At 38.3% G+C, this 27,182-nt stretch overlaps 1 protein-coding gene across 1 annotated transcript; it reads left to right on the top strand.

Moving 5' to 3' along the window:
• The first annotated feature begins 1,082 nt into the window (after positions 1-1,082).
• Positions 1,083-26,855, top strand: snx8a (sorting nexin 8a). The gene is made up of 13 exons (XM_058378066.1): positions 1,083-1,239; positions 4,084-4,211; positions 4,331-4,460; positions 8,152-8,342; positions 13,634-13,754; positions 13,965-14,101; positions 15,748-15,828; positions 15,955-16,115; positions 17,219-17,348; positions 17,441-17,509; positions 18,480-18,629; positions 21,259-21,408; positions 24,841-26,855. The coding sequence occupies exons 1-13, from the start codon at positions 1,218-1,220 to the stop codon at positions 24,931-24,933; spliced, it is 1,563 nt and encodes a 520-aa protein (XP_058234049.1). The 5' UTR covers positions 1,083-1,217; the 3' UTR covers positions 24,934-26,855.
• Positions 26,856-27,182: the final 327 nt, after the last annotated feature.

Here is a 27,182-nt window from a genome sequence, read left to right as displayed (position 1 = left end):
AAAATCAAACATACGTATATTGAAGAATTTTATTAAGAAAGCTGGAAAATGACATGCCAGTCTGCAAAGGTGTCTGTCTCTGCCTGATCAGATTGATCTGGATTCTTCGGCAGCAAAAGTAGCAGCTGATTAAAAACACTTGCTGTTCTTTCTGGTGGTTTGGTGGCGCAGTAGATAGCAGTGTTGCCTCATGTGAAACTTTGCTTTAGAGTGCAGGCTGTGAAGCAGCATATCATTGGTTAGACCTACTGAAAGAATACGCCTCTTAAAGAGCGTGACGTAGTGCTGTGTCTGAACATGAGCGGAAACTGATTCTGTATGAAGTGGGACACGTGGTTCGGTTTGAACTGAAGGACATATTTTGATCTGGGACTTGTCCATCGTGCACAAAATGAAGGGAGACATGCAGTTCATTCAGTTCACATGTGAGACTTAGTGGTTCAACAGGGGGGCAGAGCCATGCTGTGAGGACGATGTAGCACATGTGTGCTTTGTTGAATGAACTTTTATATGTTTGCATGAAGCATAATTTATAAATATGTAAGGATTAATTAATGTTAATTACTGCATCGATGCATGACCTTTTTTCATACTCAGACAAAATATAACAGACCTGTGGTTGTCATTTGAGGTGGAAATAGATTTTAAACACTATTTTTTTCAGTCTCAGTACATTTGTGGACATGCACAAGTTATAACAACAACAAAAAACAACACGGTTCATTTAAGGGAAGTAAACCTGAGACAGAATCTATACATTTGAGTCATTGGGATGAATTGGAATGACCACCGCACAAAGGACTAGCAGAACGAAATGATGTAAATGTAAATGTGTTCAGGAAAATATTTATAGTTATGGTAACATTATCAAGAGTGATCAAGTGAGCCATAATTACACATGTATTCACCAGTTTGAGGAAGGACCACATGTGATGCTCTGATGGTCAGTTGTCCACATACGTTTGGTCAGGTAATGTAATTGTGAGTAACAATTTCCTCAGGCAGACCTCCAGGAGGCAGTTTAGCGCCAGTTTAGTGCTAGATCACCAGATATGAAGAGTAATGCCTCGATTTGAGACAGACCCATGATGAAGTGAGCTCTGTTTTCTTCTTGGAGTCAGACTCCTCCCTCTCACACTCCTGGCAGTAGGAAATTACTTGATTTTCCCCAGGAAATCACATGGAGGTGCAGATGTACTCACATGACAGTGTGAGCGATGGAAGGGGAGCTCAATGAAGGTAAGTATCTTTTGATGAGCGATTTATCTGCCTTTGGGATGTGATATAATTGCGGTTTAACGTCATTTTGTCTGACAAGGCGTTATTTCACTGTTAGGAGATGACTTGTGTCTGTTTCGGGACATTGGTGGAAAACTGGTGGGCAAAAAGAAACCCTCGGACAGACTCAAAATTATTTATTTAATGTAACGGAAGTGTTTTTTTTGTGCAAACACGACTAGGAGCTGTTTACTTGTCAGCATTTTAATTCGCTTGTATGCGTTGCCTTAAGTGTTGTGTGGTGATGATCGTAAACAGTGCACGCGGCAGGCGCGAGACGAGACGAGCCGTGGCAGTTTGTGGCCGCGCGAGCGTCAAAGTGGACGACGGGCACGCGCACGCACGCGCGCAGACTGTTGCGTAATCGAGCAGAGCAACTTTCATATTGTGCTCGTGCGTGAAATAGGAGTTAATAAATCGGAATTAAATCTTTACTGGTTGTAGATATTTGTAGGAATCTCATCCAACACATGTTGGAGATAATTTCCTTCCAAAAGCAACTGTGCATGTCGTAACAACAGTATAAAATACACACGAAAACACTATGATATAACACAGATACACAGACATAAAAAAACCCTCACATATCCCATCCCATTAATATCTCTTATTATTGTTTTTTTTATTGTTATAAGATGAAATGAATTTCCCCCCCGGTTATTTTTCATTCTTTAGTTGGATATGTAAATGCTCACATGATTTATTTTGTTCATCGACACCTGTATTTCATCTCATTCCAGATATATTTCACCATTTACTGTTATAATGCACTCCACTTTTTCACTAGATGTTGGAGTGTGACTGTGGGGATTAGTGATCATTCAGCTACAAGAGCATTAGTGAGATCAGACACTGATGTTGTAAGAGTGTGGAGGTCTGGGGTTCAGTCGGTGTTCCAGTTCATCCCAAAGGTGTTCAGTGGGGTTCACCATGTCTTCATGGAGCTCTGTGCTTTGTGCACAGGGGTATTGTCATGCTGGAACAGGTTTGGGATAGTCCCCTTAGTTCCAGTGAAGGGAAATTTTAGTGTTGCATCACACACAGACATTCATTTAATACAGTTGTGTGCTTCAAACTTTGTGGCAACAGTATGGGAAAGAACCACATGTGATGATCAGGTTCTTGCATAAGTATAGTGTATATGAGAGGGTATTTTTTTAAGATTCAGTGCCAAGACTCTGTTTATCATTCTGTAAGCGGCTACACATCCTAAATATGCTAGTCCATAAACAATCTGAATGTGTAAATAACATTTCATGAGAAGCACCCACATATAACATGTGCTAGAAGTTCAGAAATCCACTATGTTACAGTTTTAATGTTGTGTTCATACATGCTTCATACATACGAACAGTTATAAGTTATATCCATATATCCTGCTGATATATTCAGCTTGTTCTGGCCAGCTACCATCAACGAGAGCACAGGTAGAGCCTTACTGCTGTGCTATTTTCTTAAAAGTGATTTGCCTGCAGTGTTGCATCAGTACCATATTTCAGAAATAGTTTGCTTTCTACAGCCACTTATGAGGTGGCATAAAGGCTGCCTTCCAGCTTGACCAGAAGAAGCCTATGATTTTGGCAGCTAGTCATTGCTCAGATGAAGCTGTTTTTTTTTTTGTACCAGGATAAAAGGAAAATTTTGAAGTGAGATGTTTGTGGAAAGGCGCAGTATGGTTATTTGCAAAATTTGGAATAAATAGTGAGCTTCTAAGTTTCTGCACTATGAAGTTGGCTTTCCTAGTACTGGTAATAATGTATAGTAATATACGTACGTATGGTAATATAGTAAAAACATTTCTCAGTGGGTGCTGCAAATAGAAAATAAATATGAAAATGAAACGTGGAGGGAGATTGGGTGTTTGTGTATAAAATTCAGCAGGGAATATCTCTGTATCTTATAATACGAGATGAAGGTAGAAGCTGTGTGTGCTGTACTGTATTCACCCCCCCTTTGGTACTATTGGCACCAAGTACAACTTTTCTCAACTTTGTTGTGTCTAGTCTTCAATGCTCGCTGTCACTCATATCAGTGGAAGTCTCCTGCTCTCACTGAAAATGAACGATCTCGTCTTTGTCACTTTGAGTCGTTGTATGCGTTGTAATATAGTCTTAGCCAATCTTCAGTTTCACAATCTTACTCCATGTTCAAATTAAAAACTGGAATAATGAATGTAAAACTCTTTGTCTTGAATACAGATACACTATATTGCCAAAAATTTTGGGACACCCCTCCAAATCATTGAATTCAGGTGTTGTTTTTCAGGGGTTGGGCTCGGCCCCTTAGTTCTAATGAAAGGAACTCTTAATGCTTCAGCATACCAAGACAATTTTGGACAATTTCATGCTCCCAACTTTGTGGGAATAGTTTTGGGGTTGACTCCTTCCTGTTCCAACTTGACTGCACACCAGTGCACAAAGCAAGGTCCATAAAGACATGGATGAGTGAGTTTGGTGTGGAGGAACTTGACTGGCCTCAACCTGATAGAGTCCTGACCTCAACCCCATAGAACACCTTTGGAGTGAATTAGAGCTGAGACTGCGAGCCAGGCCTTCTCGTCCAACATCAGTGCCTGACGTGACAAATGCGCTTCTAGAGGAATGGTCAAACATTCCCATAAACACACTCCTAGACCTTGTGGAAAGCCTTCCCAGAAGAGTTGAAGCTGTTATAGCTGTAAAGGGCAGGCTAACTCCATATTACATACATGTGCATGTAAAGGCAGACGTCCCAAAACTTTTGGCAATATAATGTATATAATAATTATTTACATGTATTTACACATTATCTTCTTGTCATCTACAGGATCGGTCCCTCCTTATTATAGAGAAGTGCATCAAGCTCTCTGTAGTAGGACAGACGAACGGGTGTCAATCAATGTCTTCCAAAGACTCCTCAACAGGACTGATCTCTCTGTCTCTGTACAGAACCAGGTACAAAAAGACTGCTAACATTCTGGGTTTCTGGAGGGTCCACACCGTGGGTTCTGCTTCATCTCAGAGACGTAAATGTTATTATAGAAAGTTACACCTGCACCTTGTTTTCATTCCAGATAACAGAGCATGTAGATAACGGAGATGGCTTTCTAAGTAAGGTGTCTCTCTATAAAGCCCTGGCTCTGATTGCGCTTGCTCAACAAGGCAAGCAGCCGAGCCCCAAACTCTTGGAGAACTGCATACGAGGTAAGCACATTTTATCTCAACAGAACAGAAATCCAAATGCCATTAAAAGGACAATATTTCCAGTCACCTTCCAGAGCACTGCATGTGACATGTCATGTGGCTCACTAGCTTCTTATTAACCTTTAAACAGCAGGAGTTTCTGCTAGTAAGAAGATCAGAGAATCTGTGATGAAACTACGGGGATTTCTGTATTTCTGACTAATTTCCAGCAAGTTACATTACTAGAATTTTTATCTGGACTTTTATGCTCTCTCCATTCCCTCCCTAAAAAAAAAACAACCGTGTCAGCACATTCTGTGCTTTTTTTTTGCTTGCTTGTGTGTTCTCATGCCTTCCTGTTGAATTCTGGGTAACTTTGTTAGTCAGTGTGAATTTGACACTTGGATGCTCTCCTATTCAATGCTATTTATAGTTACTCTTTTTCCTGAGATCATTGTCAGAAAAACTGACTTCCTCCTGGTTTTAAAGACAGGAGATGTTTTCAGTGCTATGGGTTTTTTTTCCTTCGCTACAACCTCAGGTTAAAGTTTTTTTGTTATTTTTTCCAAAATATTGTAGAGAGTTGGGGGAATGGTGTTTTTTCAGGTGCTGCCCCTGTGGTTGTTCTGCTGCATGAAGCGAAGCCGATGTCTCGTATTTCTTTCTCTCTCGTGAGTCCATCTCGCACATGCCAAAGGTTTAACACCAACCCGGTCTCGTCATTGTGGTACGTTCAGGAATCGCCGCTGACGCTGCTGAAACACATAATTATATCGTCCTACTACTGTAACATGTGCAGGGTGTAATTCATGGGTACGACTGCACAGAGGTGAAAGGGCAGTCTCTTTCAATGTGTTACAAAAGTATGCTTGTTATATGGTCTGTAAATTGAGACATGAACATGAATTTATGGCCTGAATGTGCCTTGTGAGCTAAGTTTGTGCTACTAGTCAAGTTACTGATTAGTTATGCATTTGACTATCGAGTAATTGTTCATTAAGTTATAACTCATTGGAAAAATCAGCTTCTATTTGAACCCCGTTAGTTAACCATTTATTTCCCCATCCTACAATGGCAGGATGAAGGTGTTGAGTCTTTTCCATGATCTCAAAAAAGATGCCACTTTCTGTAAATATGTACAGTAGATTTTAGCGGTGAGTTTGAAATGTCATCTTCTCATATATTTAGATATTTTTAGGTAAGATGTTTTACCTTATCCCTGTTTCCAGAGTTTCCAGGTTTGCCATCAAAAGCCTTGGGAGGATGTGTTACATTTAACCCTTTTTACCAGGACACTAAATAATGTTCACTATATTGACAAAAGTTTTGGGATGTCTGCCTTTACGTGCACATGAATTTAATATGGAGTTGGCCTGCTCTTTGCGGCTATAACAGCTTCAAGGCTTTCCACAAGGTTTAGCGGTATGGGAATTTTTGACCATTCCTCTAAAAGAGCATTTGTGAGGTCAGGCACTGATGGTGGACGAGAGGGTCTGGCTTGCAGTCTCCACTCAAATTTATTCCAAAGGTGTTCTATCAGGTTAAGGTCAGAACTCTGGTATGCTGAAGCATTTCCTTTCACTGGAACCAATCCCAGTCCCTGAAAAACAACACCTGAATTCAATGATTTGGATGGGTGTCCCAAAACTTTTGGCAATATAGTGTATAAACAAGTAAACAATAAATAAACAATTTAATTTATGGTCACAAATCTGATCTAAAATTAGTCAGGACACTGTTGGCCTTCAGTGTGAGATGTTTTTACCTCTGTTCAGATAAACTTACACAGAATTTTAGTTGTTGTTTTTGTTCTTTTGGCAGCTTTTGGCTGCTCCGTGTTCAGGGTTGCTACAGCGGATCATCTGGTCCGAATATTTGATTTAATGCAAAATTTAAGCTAGAAGCCATTCCTGACGCAACCCTCCCTGAGAGTAAACTCTGGCTCAGGGATTGAACCCGGGCCGTGGCAATGAGAGCACAGGGTCCTGCCGCTGGACCACCAGGAGACTTACACAGAATTTTAGTGGTTGAAGATAACACCTGCAAATAATTGATGCCCCTAGTAGGCCATGTAAAATAAAAAAAACTACAATTTCTTAAAGCCCTGAGTGTTTACTTTCATATCAGTCATTAAGCACCACTGTGGAGTGTGACATGACAAAGACAGTCAGTGCTGAAGATGGACACAACGAACAGGGTCAGGCTCCATTTTTTGGTGTCCAGTTTAAACACTCCATTGGAAATTGTGTTTATATACGCTTTATAAGCTCAACATGTATAAGTTAAGCCTTTGTTTTATACAATTAAAAGTACTGCACAGAGTTTATTCTTTAAAAGCTTTGCTTGCCTAATTCTGCCCTAGCATTAGTGACAGATCTTATTACTCACCTTGCAGTTTAAGTCACATGTTTGTCTTATGTCCAGAGCTGCATAGTTTCTTGTGTGACTACTTGATGACGTCCCCATTGATGTCTGCAGTGGTAGAGCAATTTTTGGGGTGGCATTGGATTTATCTCAGTACAACACAAAGCATTTAGATTTTCTGGTCTTTACGTCTTTAAAAGCCATCTTTAATATCCATATGTTGAAATCTTCCAGACCACCAGCTGTATCTCAGTGGCTTAAACAAAAGACATTATGTCATTATTTAAAACTGGAATAAATAAGACACTGGATTAGAGAAAACTGTAAAAATTGCCTAACCCACTGATTGAATCACGCCCCCTTTGATTGTTTTGTTGTGTTTAAATGTATTCATTTATTTGTCATTTTCACTTTTTTTCTGTCTATATTAATTGACGTGAGAGAGTTTTTTTTATAGTTCTCTGGTTGTAATATGAATAGCTGTAGCATCATGTTCATCATTCTCTTTCTATATTACTTATTTAATAAATTTGTCTACTGCTTATGTAAATGCTTTTACCTAATAAGAAAGAAAAAAGAAGTTTACAGCTCCGTCTGAAATAAATGAAGATTAAATGAAGGTCAGACTAGTGCTAATCTAGCACGTACTCATTTACGTGACACTAGCATCTGTTTGGAGGAATTTTCAAACTAACATTTGCATGAAAGTTCATTTTTAAAATGAACAGTACATGGCTACGGATATTATTTCCTAAAATATATTTAGCATAAAGGAACTTTTCACCTTCTTTCCCCTGTGTGTATTAGACAGTGATTAGACTCTCTGTACTGACAGGTAGGATTATTAGCAGCGGTTATTAGGATGTTTACTACAACACTGAGTTCTTGAATTCTCAGAGCTGATCAAGTGTAAATTTTTGTCTTTGATGGTTCAGGATGTAATTCAGGAATTCTGTTAATGCAGTCATTCTACTATGTCTGTAATCAGACCTTTATTTCATGTTTATAGAAGGAGCCTCACATGTCAGCCCTTTGGCTATAAAATGCTGTGTTAGATTTGTCTTACTATCTTAAAGAAAGGTGAGGTTTAAGACTTTGGAAGACACTTGATGCTTGTCATTGACCAAAGGTACTTTTCTTATCTTGTTTTTCCGTTTTTGTGACTTTTTCAAAGCCAGTGTCTTTCCGATGGACTCCGATAACTAAATTTGACCTTTAGCACAACTTGCTAGTTGCTGCATCACCTGGTTATTCTTGACACTCACACTTTCAGCCCCTCCTGTCCAGATACATTAAGAAGGTTCAGGAGTAAAAAATTAAACATTTATTTATTTATTTTTTTAAACAGAGTTCCCTAAACCCCAGCTGGGAGACCCAAAGGATCTGCAGACCCTGAGAACACCTCCAGCTCAGGAGAACCATCTTCTCATGTCTCTGTCGCTGGCCAACCTGCTGAGCAAAGACACCATAAAGGTGGAGCTCATCCCTGAGAAGAAAGGCCTGTTTCTCAAACATGTGGAATATCAGGTCACTAGCGAGGTAAGAGGAGATTATAGATGTCTTGAGGAGTAGGTTAAGACATTTCACAGCAAAATACTTGCATGCAGTTAAAATAGATCACACAACGAGTTTAGAAAGAGACAAGATTTTACTGAAAACGGAGCACATTACCGAGCATAGATGAGTGGCCAAAGTTACATAATACGAGTGAATGAAAATCAAACATTCTTTAGTTATAAAAAATACAAAACAAAAAAAGTCTAGTGGCAATAACACAAGTTAAACTATAACCATTAATACACAGCTAGCACTTCTTTGCCAAGGAAATGTTTGCTGAAATCTTCAGGATTATGAAGCAATGACCTTTAGTAACAGTGTATTCATTCATTCATTCATTCATTCATTTATTTTCCAGAGCCTTAGCTAGAAATGACATGAAAAATCCATTCAGCTAGTTGACGGCTTCCTCAGATTTTAACATTTAGACGTTTCAGGAGAAAATTCCAGCCAGTGATCTCGAACGTCCGGACTGATTTCACGCATCTCATCCTTTTGACTTGTATGCCAGTCACACTTTGCTAATGAGAGTCAGGTGTGCAGGAGTCAGTTTCTTGTCATGTGTGCAGAATATCAAGAGAACCAATATGGTGGAGGATTTGTTTTTAGAGCTGGGTTTGAATTTATTCCTTACTTTTACACTGTTGCTTGTGAGTCAGCCATTTTGGAATGTTGTCCAGATTCTCAGTGGATGGTTTTATTAGCTGGATAGTTCACTGAATTCATTATTTATAGTGGAACATAAATTCAGTTCACAGTCAATACACGCTAATGTCCATACCAAAGTATTAGGTTTACTCGGAAATGGGCTAGTTTGAATTTCTGTGCAACCCTGGACATACGGTAGAAGCAGCCAACATTTTACATAATTAGGAGTTTTAAATATATTGTTTAACAACTTGTTGACACAAGCCATGTTAGGTTCATAGATTCATTTGCTTTTGACACCAAATCCTGAACCATATCTTCTGCATGTTATAGCAGAAATCAAGAACCTTAAAATGACTTGTTGGGAAACCATTGTGGTCCTCTGCTGTTGTAGACATTATTTATCTCAAGGTATAACATTTATGCATTTTCTGCTCACCACAGGTTGTTGAAATGACCATAGCCCTCAGTGCTGCTGCTCAACAGATGTTTTTAGTTTTGCGCACCATTCTGTGTACACTTTAAAAAACTGTTGTGGGTGAAAATTCCAGGAGATCAGCACTTATAGAAATACTCACACTAGCCTATCTGGCACCAACAATCATGCCATGATCAAAATCACTGTGATCACATTTTCCAGTGCTGCATAAATAATGTTAAACTGGCACTGAGGGTTACTCTACTATTAAATAAAACATAGAGTACATAAAGATATAATGTATACAAAAACATACACTACCATTCAAAAGTTTGGGATCATGTGGGAATGTTCTTGTTTTCCAGTTCTCCCACTCCTTTTTCTGCTCTGGTTAGAACCAGTTTACACTGTTTTATGAAGGGAGTAGTTCTTACTTTCTGACCATATTGACAAGGTAAACAAACTGACAACTCCTGATGCTCCAGATATTAAACTAACCTAAAGGCAACCTTTATTGCTCACTTAATCAGTACAACAGTTTTCTATGCTAGCACAATTGCAAAAGAAGTTTTTAATAATCAATTAGCCTTATAAAATGATTAAATTGGATTAGCGAACATAATGAGATTGAACCAGAGCACTGATGTTTGCTGATAATGGGCCTCTGTGCAACAATGTAGATCCTGTCCAATTAATTTTATGTTTTTGAAATATATAAAAATAGGTTTTTCTTTGGAAAACAAGGAAATTTCTAAGTAATTCCAAACTTTTGAACCGTAGTGTATCCAGTGATAACGCTTCTCCTTTAATAGATAAAATTCTTTCATGACAAAATCTAAACCTGGCAAAATAACAAGCATTTAATCAAGCAGTCTTTTAGTTAATGCCGATAGATAAAAAGAACAGCACACAGTACACATAGACATTGTACAATGGGTCTATAGAGCAAACTTCTCCCCTAATGTTGTTCAGATTATAATCGTTCATTGCGTCCACTTGTCCTGTCTCTGCAGTTCGTCAGCTTCCTCATCCTCAGGCCGTGACTACACTGATATTCTTTTCTTACAGAACAACACAGTTCTGTGTGGCATGTAATCAGTAGGCACAGTGATTACAGTGATTATATTTCTAAATGTAGTCTGTCTATCTGTCTGTCTTTGTTCACTTTGCTCACACTCACACCCACTCTCACTCACATACGCTGCTTACACACTCCCTCACTCCCTCTCTAATCACACATTCGGGCACTTTTCTCTCACTCACCTGTGTGACTTCTGTCAATTTCGCACTTCATATATCCCCCATATGCACTTACTCACTCACACACACACACACACACACACACTTCATCACCAATTGCAATAGGTCATTGTCCCATCATGGTTGTGTGCACTGCTCAATTAAAATTCACATCCCAGAGTTACGAGTTAAAGTAGCAGATAGTGATAGGATTAACAAAAATCAACTATCTTAAATGATACACCACCTGGAAGTAACAAAGATCCTTAAGTTAAACACTGAACGAAACAGGTCCAAAATGCTTAGTAAATTTAATAAAATTACATGTAGAGCTAGTAAAGCCTGAGCTCCAGCAACCCACTCCAATGCTCTGCTCCTTCATGCAAGCCAAACTTCCACAATGTACACCAATCAGCCATAACATTAAACCCACATGCCTAATAGTCTGCCTGTGCCACCAAAACAGCTCTGAGGCGTCAAGGTATGAACTCCAGAAGACCTCTAAAGGTGTGCTGTGGTATCTGGCACCAAGACATTGGCACCAGTTCCTTTAAGTAAGCTGTGAGTTGAGGCCTCCATGGATCAGACTTGTCTGTTCAGCACATCCTACAGATGATTGATCAGATTGAGATCTGGAGAATTTGGAGGCCGAGGCAACACCTTGAACTTTTTGTTATGTTCCTCAAACCATTCCTGAACAGTTTTTTGCAGTGTAGTAAAGTGTCCATGACTCTATCGCTGGTTCGCCGGTTGTTTTTTCTTGGAACACTTTTGGTATGTACTAATCACTGCGTACTGGGAACATACAGCAAGACCTACTGCAGGGTTCCTCAAATCTTGCCCTGGAGGGCCAATACACTGCAGAGTTTAGCTCCAACCCTGATCAAACTCCTCTGCCTGTGATTTTCTCATGATCCTGAAGACATTTATTAGCATTTTCAGGTGTGTTTGATTAAGATTAGAGCTAAACTCTGCAGGAAAGTGGTCCAGATTTGAGGATCCCTGACCTACTGTTTTAGAGATGCTCTGACCTGGTCGTCTAACCTACACAAATTTTGCCCTTGTCAGAGTCACCCAGATCCTTACTTTTGCCAATTTTTCCTGCTTTCAACACATCAACATGAGAACTGACTGTTCACACACTGCGCTGCCTAATATATCCCACCACTTGACAAGTACCACTGTAAGGAAATAATCAGTGTTATTCACTTCACCTGTCAGTAGTTTTAATGCTATGGCTGATCGGTGGAGTTCTCACCCTATTTCCCATCCACTGTGTATCTCCCAATTTTGAGCATTAAAAAAAGAAGCAGTGGATTTATCTGAAAATAGGATGTTCAATTATTAAAAATGTTTCCCTGGAGCAGTTACTGGTGAGTAAACAAGATAAGCTTGAGTGTTTGCCAATGGGCTACTGAGAAAAAAAACTCTTCCATCTAAGTCAGATTGGCTTTATCCGTGAAAATAAGCCAGTCTCAACCATGTTTATTGATGATTGTTGATGAATGCAGACTCTCTAGTGAATCCTACCAGTCTGGATGACTCAGTATAGCTTAATAAATCATTTACAGTCAAGCACAGTACAACAAAATGAATCAGGCTCCTATATTTTTTGTTTTAATTTGAATTTATGGTAATGTTTTAGAATCTAAATTAAGAGCTGTATTTTTCAAGCACTTCAGTCTACAATGTTAGCTCGATTTTAATAGCATTAGCACATTCGGTAAAAGTGTGAAATATATTATGTGAAGGTGTTTTGGCTCGTTGCCATAGAAATGCTGTTCACCTGCTCATTCATTCTCAGTTCAGTATATAAAATCTTGCAGTGATCCTGCTGGAGCTCAGAATGTGTAAAATAAATCATTTCAGTGATTTCGACCGTGGCATGGTTGTTGGTACCAGAAGTATTTCACAAACGTCTGATATTTTCACACACAACAGTCTCTAGATTTTAGGTAGAATAATACAGACTATGTTACTGAGAGGCAGAAACATCTTGATGATGTCAGACCTCAGAGGACTGGTTTGAAGTGATAGGGCGGCTATGGTTACTCAAATCTTTACAACTGTAGTGAGAAGAAAAACATCTCGGAATGCTCAATAAGTCAAACCTTGAAGCGAATGGGCTACAACAGAAGATGACCACTCTGGGTTCTGCTCCTTTCATCTACGAACAGGAATCTGAGGCTTTCATGTACACAGACTCATCAAAACTGGACAGGTGAAGACTAAAACACAGGCTGGTGTGATGAATCAGGTTTCTACTGATGCTATGGTCAGAATTTGGCACTGACAGTATGAATCCATGGACCAACCTGCCTTGTGTCAACAGTCCAGGTGGTGGAGGTGGTATAATGGTGTTGGGAAGATTTTCTTGACACACTTTAAGCTGTTTAGTACCAACCAAAATAAAGCATATTCGAGTATTGTTACTGCATGGCCACAGTTTACAGTTTACAGTATCTTCTAATGGATACTTTCAGTATGATAATAATACACCATGTCATAGAGCAAATGTCATTCTAAACCGGTTTAACGAACAAGATGATGAGTTCAGTGATCCTCACTGGCCTTCACAGTCACCTGATCTGAATCTATTTAAATCACCTTTGGAAAGTGAAACAACAGGAAATACTACCACATCCTTGAAAGTCCAGAGCAATTCATTAATGCAATCATGACAGCTAGATTCTTAAAGGCACGTGTCCACACTTTGTGTTTATCCAGGCCCTGAGGAAACAGGGCTGTTCTGAGAGATATGGAGCTCTATGGTTAGCTTCCTTTACTGAAGAGAGCATCTCTATAGATCGCAAGCACACCAGTTTTAGGAGATAACCCTCCACTAAGACAAACTTCTGTACATTTTGCTGGAGCCTGACCTTGCTGTAAATATAGACAAGACATTAAGTGACAGGTTTAACATTCTGTGCAGGCAAAAACTTACCACCATTTACTGTTTTTTACCCAGCGCTTCAAAATTTCCGTCTATCGGCGTTACAGCGACTTCGATGTCTTCCATGAGCTTTTGCTACAGAGGTATGCCTACAGAATGGTGCCTGCCCTGCCACCCAAAAGAGTGCTTAAAGGAGGTATGCCGTGTATTATATGCTCTAAAAAGCCGAAAGCTTGTAATGTAACATGATGTAATTATTGGTGTCGCCTGTGGTTTGGTGCTTTGACATTTGAAGTCATGCTTCCCACAGCACAAATTAAGCAGAGAGCAACCTTGTGTTTTGGGTGATATTTTGGATAACTTATACAAATTTATCATAAGTGACCGTTTGCTCTTTTCACTACAGTATTGAAGTCAATGTCAGAGAGAGAGTTCATCGAAGGACGGCGGCGTGGTCTGGCCAGATTTTTGAACCTCGTTTCAAGACATCCCTTTATCTCAGAGGACGAGCTTGTTAAATTATTCCTCACATTCAGTGGCTCGGTGGGAATCTTTTCTCATTTCTTTCTTTCAAGCAATACTAAACACAGTGTTGCTACACTATTGCTGTTTGTACACACATATATGTACAGAATATATATTTAGACCAATTAGACTTGTATTGTTTTGGTATTCTGGTACATTGGATTTGAATGAATTATTATTCTAATATTAATAATAATATTAAACTAAATTACAATACCTTTGCAAAAATGATGCTATGGTGAGTGTAATAAGAGGTTACAGTTTGTCAAATCTGTTTAGCCGACTAGTAAGAACAAGACTTTTAGGCAACTGTATCAACCTTCTTAATTGTTTATGGATAACTCTAAAGAAATCTAAAAACTAGAATGATGTTCAAGATTTTTACAGATCTATTCTGAGTTTTATTGTGGCGTTTTCTTTTCTTGGGGCTCAACAGTTGGTCACATCATGTGATTATAGTGCTGAGGTCATGCTAGTCAGGTCCATTCTATTTATGCTAATGTTTTTGTGTAGATTAATTCTGCAAATCCTTTTCTTTGTGGTTTTTTAACATCCTCCAGCTTGTTTGATATTGCGAAATTGAACAATGTGCTCTAGATTTTCATCAGAGAACTAATTATTGTTCCGTTTCATTGGTTTGTCACTCTATCCAGATGGGATTAGTGTCTCGTTTATCTCCTCTGTGATAAATCTCTCAAGTCTGGACCAGCAGGTTCGAATGCAGAGGATATTATTGGGATTGTTCACTGTTCAAATATTAGCTGAATAAAGAACTGCTCATTTATTTATTATTATATTCTGTTTATAATACTACTGTAGGATTGCAGTCCTTTGGTCTCATGGAAGTGTGTATTTTTGATACACGTGCTAGCGGATAAATTCTTTGAATGGCAGCAGTCAGATAAATGTTTTCCAACACAAGAGGTAGCATCTGGCTGCAAAATGACAGGAGTGATGATCCGAACACGACTAAATCGATCAGGCCACTATGGATTTGGTGGGGTAGTTTGATATGTCGTTTTCTTAGGATAGGAGGGAGCAAAAAACACTACCAATACTGATAAAGACAGAAAAATCCATCAACGTCTAATCCTGTCCAGATACGGCTTATGGCCATGATTGTTCCGCTGTATGAGAGCAGAAAGTGATGTGTGCTAAAAATAACACGTACTACAACTCTGTTTTGAGCATGTGTTCATGGCGAAACACACAAAAATAGAGAACTAATCAGCCAGTTGAGGAATAACTCTCGTTCTCGAGTGCTGTATAAATGAGCTGATGTTTTGCATGTTATCTCTATTCATTTGAAATCCAACTTTGACATTCTACATTTATGGTCTTTGGCAGGCGACCTTATCAAGAGAAACTTACATTTATAGCAGTTGTGGGTTAGGGGCCTTGCTCAGGGGCCCTGCAGTGGCAACTTTGTGGTCCTGGGGTTTATACTCACAATCAGCTAGTCATTAGTTCAAATGACTTGATACCTTGCTATAAGATTTTTAGGTATTTGTAAGTTTTTAGTCTGCTCTGATTCTTTATTCACTTTTAGCCCGTAATTGTCAGTAAAGCACAACAGCAGAATACACGTATCTATAAAATCTGACCAGGCTTGTCATAATGTCATTTTAATAAACTTTCCTATTGGTTTGTTTTTAACTTCTCAGGATATCCAAATAAAGCTACGGGACGCATTTAAGAAACTGGGAGACGAGTTTATGACATATACATACGCAACACAAGCCAAGGTTTCTGTTTACTTCTTCTTCTACTTCCTCTACACTCACATTATCTACTGTATGTGATTTTGTCGTACACTAGTCACGTTCAGCGTCATTATGCCCTAAGATTGTTCGTGTATGTCTTTTCTGTAGGAATATATTCCTTCGGATATCCAGGCCCTGTTCACTTTGTGCCGAGAGCTGATCAGAAACATCCACAATAGCTTTCTGAGGCTGCGGGACCGAGCGGAGAGAATGGCGGAACGTTCAAAGGAAAACGCCACAGATCTGCTCATGTTCGGGACGGAGCTTAGGTATAAAATAAAGAAAAGAAAATACAGACACGCCTGCACTACCTCAGTAATATCAAACTGGGATTCAGTATTGTTTATTATTACCTGATTAAGTTTAAATACTGCAATAAAAGCGATTAGTAAATTATGAATTATAATGTCAACGTATTTAATCCATTGCATTTTATAAGTGCATATTTTTATAGTTGTGGATGCGTTTAATAGTGATGTATTTTTATAGCGACTCGTGTAGGCATCTTTTTGATGCATAGTTCCCCACAATGCTGAATTAAAAGGGATTAACATTTTAGTCACATCCTATTTCATCAGATTACTTTTTGGAAACAAATCCATAGCAATTAAATCTTTTACAAAACTCACAGATGCATTTGTTTGCATTTTTAAAAAAATTATATATTTTAGGGGTACTTTGCTACTTGTTTTTGAGAGAAAATAACATTTCTCTCTCATTTCTTTCTCTCTCTCTCTCTCTCTCTCTCTCTCTCTCTCTCTTTCTCTCTCTCTCTCTCTTTCTCTCTCTCTTTCTCTCTCTCTCTCTCTCTCTCTCTATCTCTCTAAAAAACCGATTAAAGAATTAATGAGAACTAATTTGTGTTAGAAGAAAATTATTTTTTTTTAAATGGTTTATTGTTCAAGTAAATTGTGTGTAATCTTTATATTACACAACCTTTTTTTTCACCAATGTTCTTGAGTTTTTATTACTATTTATTATTGAGGTAGAAGAGCTGCATGTATTGGCCTCATTTGTTTTGAAATAATTAGCCTCAGATACTTCCCTTTTATGGCTTACTGCAGTAGACCATAAAGCAGATAAACAATTGCACTTGCGTAAAAAGCAGACATGTTTAAAGGAAGTGTGGCAGAGGATGTCGCGGATTTTTTTAAGCTGCTTCTTTGAAACGTTTCACTTTTAATTCTAAATTGCATTATTAAAATATTACGCAACATTACACACAGCACTAGTCCGCACATTTCTAACCACCTTTCTGTAGTAGTGAAGCTCAGTAAATAATACACGTTACAGCTGTGCTTGGTTTGCATCTGGTTCACATGTCGCATATAGATACTGTAGTGTTTTATTTTCTCTGAACTCTTTTCTCCAGTACACTGGGATGTGATCCCTCACCCGTGCCTGTCCTGGACTCCTCTAAGAGCATGTGGGCTGATTTGAGACTCTCTCTCCGTGGGTTTTCCTCTGAATTCTCGGTGTTATCAGACAAAGCTGCTCAACAGGTACTATCTCTTTTGAAGAAAGTGTTCATGTAGGACACAGAACAGATCATCCAGGCACTTATGGGTTTTTATTTATTTATTTATTTTTACAGGGAAGAAGAGAAGAGGATGATGTGGTGGAAAAACTGAACTTCTTCCTGGATTTGCTGCAGTCGTACAGGGTAAGTGTGGATGAAGTCCTGTTCTGGATTCATAGTTTAATTTTGTAGATTACACTATTATAATAATAGCTTTACTTGGGGTTCCTTATAAAATCCCCTCCAAACAAATGGCTCTATGTAGAACCCTAGGAGATCAGTGAACCTTTTTTTTTTATTGAAACGCCTCTCTAGTTAAAAGTATGTATAAGGTGAAATCAGTGCCAGTTTTTATCTCTGTGAGATGTTTTGAAATGATATGTTTATGAATGAATTATTTAAGAAAAATACATTTGTGAAATAATTCTGAAACTGAAATTAATCAGAGGGAGCAATTTAGCTGTTATCAATACTGTCAATAATTTAATCATAGCACAATGATGTTTTTGTTTAAATAAATTTATACTTGAATTTGCTGTATTTTGCTGTCTACATTTGTAAATACTACTACTACTACTTATAATAATAATCATAATAATAATAAAGAACACCTTAATGATTCTAAAACGAACCAGCTTACTTGGATTCAGTGGATTCTTTTTAATGATTCTCCCAATTTCTATAGTAAGTTCTATACACACTTAAAATAAAGGTTCCAGAAAGAACCAAAAAAGGATTTTCGCAGTGATGCCATGGAAGAACCAATTTTTGTTCCCCGAAGAACCTTTCAGTAAACTGTTCTTAAAAGAAACCACAGTTGTCTTAGTGCCATAAAGAACATTTTTATAGTCTAAAGACCCCTTTTCAATTTCAAAGAACCCCTTGTGCAATGGAAAGGTTCCATGGATGGTAATGGTTCTTCATGGAACCATGCACTCTGAGTCAGAACCATTTAAGAACCTTTATTCTTAAGAGTGATGAAACAAGAGATAGAACCATTTAGGTTCCATATAGAACCATTTCTTTTATGAGTACATGCTGTATATTATTAAAGATTACTGAGTAAGCCTTTTAAAGTGGATATAAAATGTCGCTTACTGAGCATATGCTGCAGGACTTGTGTGAGCGTCATGAGAAGGGCGTCCTGCACGAGCACCAGAAGGCCCTTCAGAAGTACAGCGTGATGAAGAGACAGATGATGAGTGCAGCTGTGCAGCCAAAAGAACAGGTGTCTGTAGAACAGCTGGAGTCCCGCATCATTCAGGTCAGTCTTCTTATAGACAAACACTTACACATGAATATATACAGAAGGGCCCAAAAAATATATACACACTTCAGCAGGAAACATATATGCAGATAGATTTTGTTACTAAACTTATATAAACATAAAAGGGTAGGTTTAAGTCATGATTGAATTATGCAATCACATTAGGTGCTCAAAGTGGTCACCATTAGCATCCAGAGACTTTTGATTTTGGCGAACTGCTGTGTAAACAACACCGACTAGAGGGTCCATCAGGTTGTTAGTTATGTCGGTGATTCTGTTCCAAACACATGCTGCCGTTGTCGTTGAGCTTCACACACATTTTTTAAATTTACAATAGCATCTTGTGTTGTTCGAAAGTCAAGCTTGCTTCTGCTATTTTCTTTGTCACTCTACTGATGGTCACATGATAGCATAAACAATCTTATGACTACTTTCTTTATAGGAATAATAATACTACACATTGCTGCCATAATTCAATTCGAGTCTTAAAAAAGGGCATAGATAATAAGGGCATTTTTTCTGCAAAAAGATTACTCAGTGAAACTGTTAGTGTTTATGATTTTTCAGCGAAAAAGAATAAGCAGGATTTCATAATTTTTTGGGGAAATTTGTCAAAATGATAATAATAATAATAAAAAAAGAACTTTACATTTAGACAAATATTCAAACCCTTTGCTCTGTCACTTGAAGATGAGCTCAGGATCATCCTTGAGGTCTTTCAACAAGTTGGTGAAAGTTCATCATAAAATTAGAAATTGCAGTGGGCAATATCTGGAAGGATATTTCTGAGCTATTCTGGAAAAAAAATGATTGTTTAGACGTGTCCTGTAAGATTGTGTTAATACACAGACTTCCTGAAGGCAACATAACAAAGCTTCTGGGAATTTTGGAGGTCCCTTAGGACACAGTGATTCCTGTACTTCTTTGCAATAGCTTTGGAACTAAGAAGACTCGTCCTAGAGCAGGCCACTATGTCAAACTGATCAACCTGAAGAGAAGGCTTTAGTCAGGGATGTAACAAAGAATCCAAAGCTCCCTCTGATGGAAGTCCAGATGTCCTGCATGGAAAACCTGCCAGAACGACAGCCATCTCTGCAGCACTCCATCAATCAGGCCTTTATTTTAGAGTTGCTACAAGTCTGCCAAAAAGCAACTAAAGGATTCCCAGGCCATGGGAAACAAGACGCTGAACCCAGAATTAAACTCTCTGGCCTGAATGCGAAGCAATGTCTCTAGAAGGAACCATGCAGAACTCATCACCTGGCCAAATCCATCCATCCCGCACTGAAGCACTGTGGTGGCAGCATCATATTGTGAAGATGTTTTTCAGCAGCAGGAGCTTGGAGGCCTGCGAGGTTGTAGAACAGATAAACGGATGACAGTACAGAGATATCCCTGAAGAAAATCTGTTCAAGGACAGCCATGACCTCAGTTTGGGGCAACGGTTTGCCTTCCAGCACAACTGTGAATCAAAACGCTCTGCCAAAATGACACACAGATGGCTTTTGAAAGTGTCCTGAAGCGACCCAGTCACAGCTGAAACACAGCATCATTTAGAGAGGAAATAAAATGATGTTCAACCTGACGAAACATGAAAGCTTCTGCAGTGGGGGGATTGGAGAAGTTCCCCATATCCAGATGTGTCATACATCATAATTAACAATGCCAAGGTGCTTTATCAGGATTTATTATATAAAACCTCAAAAGATGTAATTAGTATTTCAATGAAATGTTGACATGAATTAAAAATATATAGAGTTGTAAATGAGGACTTTATGAGGATTAACATTAGCCCCATTGCCCCATTAGACCGTGTGCATGAGCTACTGCCATTGTTAAATCACCTTTAAATATAAATTTTTATGAGAGTTGGAAGTTTTGTGATCTTACATAATGATCTTGTCTTTAAACTTTATACCAACATGTCAGATTTTCTTTCATAAAAGATTCATACAACCCCTGACACATGGGCACATGATTAAAGAGCCTGTTAAAGTCATTTCCTCTATTAGCAATTTCTTGATTTAACTTTGACTCACTTAATTATTTTATTCATTCAGGTGTTGCTTTCATTTCACTGTGACTAATTTACGATGTTTTACAGCTCAGAGAGGAAGTCACTGAAAGGTTTAGGAAAAACCCGACTTCTGATAAAAGCCTTCAGAGGAGATGTTATCGTGTTTGTAATACAGAGAGTATATGTAGATGTATAGTATCATTTTTCATTGCAGCTGGAATTTATACTGTTTAAAAACTTAATGTAAGTAAGTAATGGGGTTATTAAGAGGCCACTTTTTATGGCTCATTTGGGCCATGCATTAAAATGATTTTTAGAGTGACTTTATTTACATAGACAGTAATTTCCTCTCTAGAATGCTGGGGGAATTTTGGTTTCCTCTAGTCAATACGAAGAAACCGAACCAGAGGAAGTAAAAAGAACTGAATGTTCCTCACCTCCAGATGTTGACTTGATCTTGATGCCAAATTTTTCAGGCACATAAAGCTTTAAACTGCCCACCTTGTGATGTGACTGAGTGACTCTGTAACAGTGTGAATGCTGATTGACAAGCCCTCAATACCTAATCATCATTCAGCACGCAATATCTCTCTGTCTTTCTCCCTGCAGCAGGAGAATGCGATCCAGACGATGGAGCTACGAAACTACTTTTCCTTGTTCTGTGTGCATCAGGAAAGTCAGCTGATCTTTGCCTACCTTCCCATCACCTCACACATCCTAGGGGCATTCGTCAATTCACAAGTGCAGAGTCACCGAGAGGTGAGAGCTCTTGATTACACGATGTAATCAGACAGTGGGAAAATGAAGGAACTGTGAAAAATTGGTTTTTTGGTTGCTTGGTGAAAGAGGAAGTGAATGCTGGCCATAATAAAAGATGGGTATAAAGAGCGTATAAACTCTTTTGAGTGTAGCGTATAAACTCTTTTTTCCAAGTACGAAAGACATTCACTTCCCTGTCCAAAATTCACATGACCAGTTAATCCAGGGGATTATCCGGGGATTTTTTTTAATTCATTTGTCATGTCACATAGACTGTATTAAACACAAGGAGAATAAAGTGCTAATTACAGTCTGTAAAATCTAACCTCATTGGGTGTGCACAAGAAAACAACGTAACGATAAAGGAGTGTGACGCCATTAAGTGTTGATTTTAGTCACCCCATATATTTAGACTATACTGTCACTGTGAATCTCATTTTTCCCTTTTCAAGAACTCTGAATGATTAATATATCTGTTAGAGTCTCTTATCGTCATTCCAGAACTAATTTAAGCTGAAAACAAAACTTTTTAACATCGAAAGGTTGACTGGACGTTTCCTAGAAAGTGTGAACTGTTCGACGAAGATTGACATTTTCAGGGTGAAGCTAAAAATATAAAGAGATACTTCAACGGGGATTCTGGGATTTAGAAAAAGCAAAATAAGCGTTTCAAAAGATGAGAACATCCAAAGGCCACAAAGGCACAAGGTCCAGTGTCGCGGTAATAAAAGACGGTTCCTCCTTTCCAGAAGTACTAAATATTTAATGCAGGATTTGCCACATTTCACTGCTAAGATGAATGTAAGGTACTGCTGCAAACCTTAGTCATCCATCATCTCAGGGCCAGTGGTCTCTACTTCATTCACAACCAGAAGGTCAGACACGACCCCGGGCCTAGAGGGCATCCAGGCAAGTGTGCTTATACAGTATGCCACTGAAGGTTCTCAGTCTTTCTGGAATGTATCCCTGTTGCCTCTGAAAACAGCTACAATTAAACAAGTGCTTAGGAAACCACATCCTTCAGAACTAAACCACAATTAGCATGTTGTACTCTTACTTCTGTAATCATATAGTGCCTGGAGTGACAGGTGCTGAAATCTTGAAAAACAGGCGTTCCATGTTTCAGGATCCTTTTTAAATACAATCCTACCTAGTAACAACAATAAACTGTTTAAGTGATCATTCACTGAATACACAGCTTTCCCAGCAGCAGGCTATACACAAGCTGTTAAATCACCACCTGTGTCCTTCAAAGATGTACACTATATATGGACATCTGAAAATGACCCCTATATGTGGGGCTTTCCCTAAAACATTTGCCACGAAGTTGGAGGCAGATGATTGTCTAGAATGTCTCAGTATGCTGTACCTTTACAATTTCCACCTCACTGTAACTAAGAGGCCCCAAACATGTTTCAGCGATACAACCAATTATTATTCTCTATAACAGCAAACCTGGAGACTTTCAGCTGTGAATCAAGCTTTATACACTGTGTCCAAAAGTTTGTGGACACATGACTATCACAGCCATATACCTAAAACTGTTCCTTTCACTGGAACTAATAGGCCAAACACGTTGTACAGAAAGTGAGCTTCATGAACACATTCCAAAGTTTTTTTGGAAGAACCCATGTCGAGCCCTGACTCTGACTCAACCCCACTGAACACCTTTGGGATGAACTGGAACACCGACTGAACCCCAGACCTCCTCACTCTTAGAACATCAGTGTCTGATCTCACTAATGCTCTTGTAGCTGAATGATCACTAATCCCCACAGTCATGCTCCAACATCTAGCGGAAAAACTTCACAGAAGAGAAGAGAAGAGTAACCCAACTCCATATTAATGGCATGCCTTTTGGAATAGGATGTTCGACCAGCACATATGAGTGTCATGGTCAGGTGTCCACAAACGTCTGGCCATAAATTGTATCATCAGTCCTTTCTTATACATTCATTACACAAATGACTGGACCAGGCCCTATTCTTCCTCCACAGTATATCTGAAACCCTTTCTTAAGTTCTTTAAGGACAATTGAACTTTTCTGGACTGTTATTAATTCATTTTCTCAGGTTCCACATTTACAGATTGTCTCCATGAAAAAAGGACTGGCCTTTGGCACCACAATATCATGCGGGGGAGTCTGCTTGAACGTTACAAGTATCTAAGACTCACTCTTTTCTTGACAGAAAATCAATTTTGTCCAGCAGCCAAGGGACATCTATAAAGCTGTCAGTAATCCGTAACCCGAGTGAACTTCAGATTCTCCACGGGATTACAGAAAAGCTAAATGGAGCTTATTCTAATGTCCAGTTCATTCTGATTCTTGAACATGGTTCCAGCCACTAAAAGCCAAACTCAAGGTTACACCCACTTCCTTCACAACTGTAGGTCTCTCTGTTCCCATGTGGACATTAATAATCCAAATCTTCCTTTAGATCTCACTTATAGTATCTAAAAAATATCCTGAATATCCCTGAAGCCCACATTTTACATTTTACAAGTGGACTTTGGCTTGGATGAAAATTTGGACCATCTACACTAGTTCTAAAATAGTTCAGCGTACTACCTTGCTGAGCAAGATGCTCTCATATATGCTTAGAAAGAACAGGTTATGAGTGTAATACACTACATGTGTGGGAAGAGGAAGTTCCTATGAGTTCAGTTAAAAAAACTAACATTTGGAAGAGAGTTTGTTCTGCTTTAATGACAAGCTTAAATAAAACTTGAACCCATTTTTAAGCCTTATTTGCTCATAGTTTCATCATAAATTTAGCATATTAATCACTTTTAAAGCAAACATCTAGAGGAAAGCTTTCCCAGAAGAGAACAGTGAAGCTTATTATTAATAGCAAAGAGTTATAAATCTTAAACGGGATGTTCAAGAAACACATGGTCAGGTATCTACATAGTTGTGTGTGTGTTTTTCTTCCATTAAGGAGACTTATATATATATATGACATCCAGCTACTTAGACCCGAGCTTTAAGCAACTTTAAATTACGGGTCGCGTTTTCTATAAAATGAAAGCACTACTTTTGGTAATTTGAGGATGAATCTGTTAAGTGCAGACATTTCACTGGCAGCGACCATCTCCATGAAGTAAATGGTGCACATATTTTGTAACGTTAAGACTTCTATTACCACTTCGTGGGTTTTAAATGGGAACGTTAAACTAAATCTTATCGATGAAAGAATTCGACAGAAGCTTTTGGCGGTCTCTTCAGGAGAAAGTTAAGCTTACTGTGGAATTAATGTGGTGTTCTTTCCGTAGTTATATATTTCCACAATGTTCAAGAAAACATTTAGAATCATGTAGGAAATGTGAAATAACAACCAAAAAATGTGTTAGCTTTTGTAAGGGCTTTTACAGAAACCAAGTCAGCTCTCGTATTCTGCTTGTCTCATGATCTTGTCTTTTATCTCTGTGTAGATGGGCCAGGTTTGGAACAATCTTCAGTCCAAGCTGAGTGGACTTTTTGCAGACAGTAATGGATGTCAGTCTCCTCCTCTCACGCCAAAATAGCCTAGATGTGGTGCAGAGAAGAAGGAAATGGAAACGCTGCGCTGCCAGATCTGCTTCAAGGCACTTTTCTTTCCTTCATGGCTCTCTCTCTCTCTCGTTCTCTCTCTCTCTTTGAGTTACTTTCTCTACTTCTTCTCATTGTATTGATCTTTGATCATTAGCGCTTCATGCTTGATCACAAAATGACAGCAACATATTTTGTATAAAATTAATATCTTTGTAAGGTAGCGTAAATGAAAAGGATCTTTTTTTAACGTAGTCCTGAATGCTTAGCCTAGATGTGCTTGCTATATAGGTCATTATAAGCTACTTACTTATAAGCTAATTGCTAACTTCACTTTTGTACATAATCATACTCTGTATAATACGTTTACAGCCAGAGGATGGCAGTATTGCTCTTCTTCTTCTTTTTTTTTTCTTTTTAAGTCTGTGTCCACTAAGATGCAGGTTATATCTCCATGTAGTGTATATCTGCAAAACCTTTGAAGAGAACTAAGTTTTTAATAGTGGCATAGTGTCAAAATTACTACTATAATCCTTTCTGTGCTAAACAAACCAGAGCTTCGACTAGCTCTATTTTATTTCATAGTTGCAAAGTCTGAGCCCAAAATCTAGAGTACATAAAAGGGCCATTGACACTGTGCTTAACCCTTAGCTGTTGTCACACTAAACACTGCCTTTAAAACCCCAGGTGGAGGAACATTTTACACGTGTAATTTAGAAGCGGGGTTAGGATTGCTTTTTACCCGGGGTTATAAAACCCTGTACGGAAGCTTTTGAAACTTTAACTATACATTGTGGTGCTGAACATGTTCAGAGTGGAATGACGTGGTGTTAAAATCGTATTTTTAGATGCTTAGCGACAGACATAGAATCAGAAACTGAACAGGACGTGCCTCATATCACGTGAAAATCAACATAAAAACGAGTCAGGAGGAAAAACACAGAACGTCATGGAAGTGTGCATCGTAGTGAGAAGGAAATACGTCATGCTGACAAATTTGCAGAAGTTGGATATCAAGGACAATTACACAAACTTAAAAAGAGCTGAAAAGTTCAGAAAGCTGTGAAAGACAACAAAACCTGCTCATGTGCAGAACAGCAGACCTGCGATTTCACTGGATTTATCCAAACAGGATTGTTGATAATGCACATACAGTATGCATAGGAGACAGTTTAGGAATGTAGTGTGAATTATAAAGAGTCAGGACTCGGTGTTAACCCCGGGTAAAGTAGGAGCAGTGTCAAACCTCCCAATACACAACCCAGGATTCTGTTTATCTGGAGTTTATAACCACCCAGGGTAATATTTCACGTGTGAAAGCCCAAAAAATCGACATTAATGATGTGCATAACAGAACAGGAAACTGACATCTGAAGAACAAACCAAAGATTGTTTCAGATTGTTTTTTTTAAAGCAGAAAGAAATGTCAAAATTCATAGTAGTAGTATGTCTCAGGTGAAAATATGAAGCAAACTGAAAGAAACAAATTGATATTAAATCTTTATTAACTTATATAATATAGATATTCTATACCAGTAGTTTCACTCGTATATTATCCAACAGATCGTGCGTGTGTGTGTGTGTGCGTGCATGTGTGTGTTATACTGGTGTGGTCTTTTATCATCCAGTATCCTGATTTGTTCAGCCATGCTTTTTACATTTTGTATAAATTCAACATTTGTGCATAAGAACTATTTTGGATGATTTTATATAATCATCCATTTTATTTGCTCATCACTTGTATTTGCTTGATGGATCGAGCACGTGCAGCAGTCTGCCCACTACTGGCATTATGGCAAATTACAGCTTTCATTTCTTTTAGAGTGCACGCACACGTTTATTCAACTGCATCTGTTTTTCCTCGTGTTGTTATATGTACATTTTTGCTAATCTACAATAAAGCAGGAGATTTAAACGATCTGTGTTTTGTATTGAATGTGATCATATTAAACAAAACCATAATGACTGAAGATAAACAAAACGAGACATTTTCACAGTAGATTAAGTATTTCTAAAGCTACTTGTGTCAAACTATCCGAAGATTACTGACGAGCAACGTGGCAAAAAAATATAATTAAAATGAAAATAAAATCAGCTCACAATAATAAACATTAATAATTCAAAATGTTCATTTTTCAATAAATATTTTTACATAAATAATTCAAAAATAATTTTTCAGTAATTAATAATTAAAAAGAAAAAAGAGGGATCATAAAATTTAATTTCATATGTTTGCATACACTTT

This window comes from Hemibagrus wyckioides, linkage group LG24 (assembly GCF_019097595.1).
Source record: "Hemibagrus wyckioides isolate EC202008001 linkage group LG24, SWU_Hwy_1.0, whole genome shotgun sequence".
In the NCBI taxonomy this organism is placed as follows: Eukaryota; Metazoa; Chordata; class Actinopteri; order Siluriformes; family Bagridae; genus Hemibagrus; species Hemibagrus wyckioides.
Note: the sequence above shows the minus strand (reverse complement) of the source record. Positions and strands in the feature narration are given on the sequence as shown.

What these genes read in the sequence shown, in the direction of transcription:
- snx8a (XM_058378066.1), top strand. Translation starts at nt 1,218, where the DNA reads ATGGAAGGGGAGCTCAATGAAG. An exon ending in CTTGGAGAACTGCATACGAG is followed by an intron (nt 4,461 to 8,151) that starts GTAAGCACATTT and finishes TTTTTTAAACAG; the next exon opens with AGTTCCCTAAACCCCAGCTG. An exon ending in TGGAGTCCCGCATCATTCAG is followed by an intron (nt 18,630 to 21,258) that starts GTCAGTCTTCTT and finishes TTCTCCCTGCAG; the next exon opens with CAGGAGAATGCGATCCAGAC.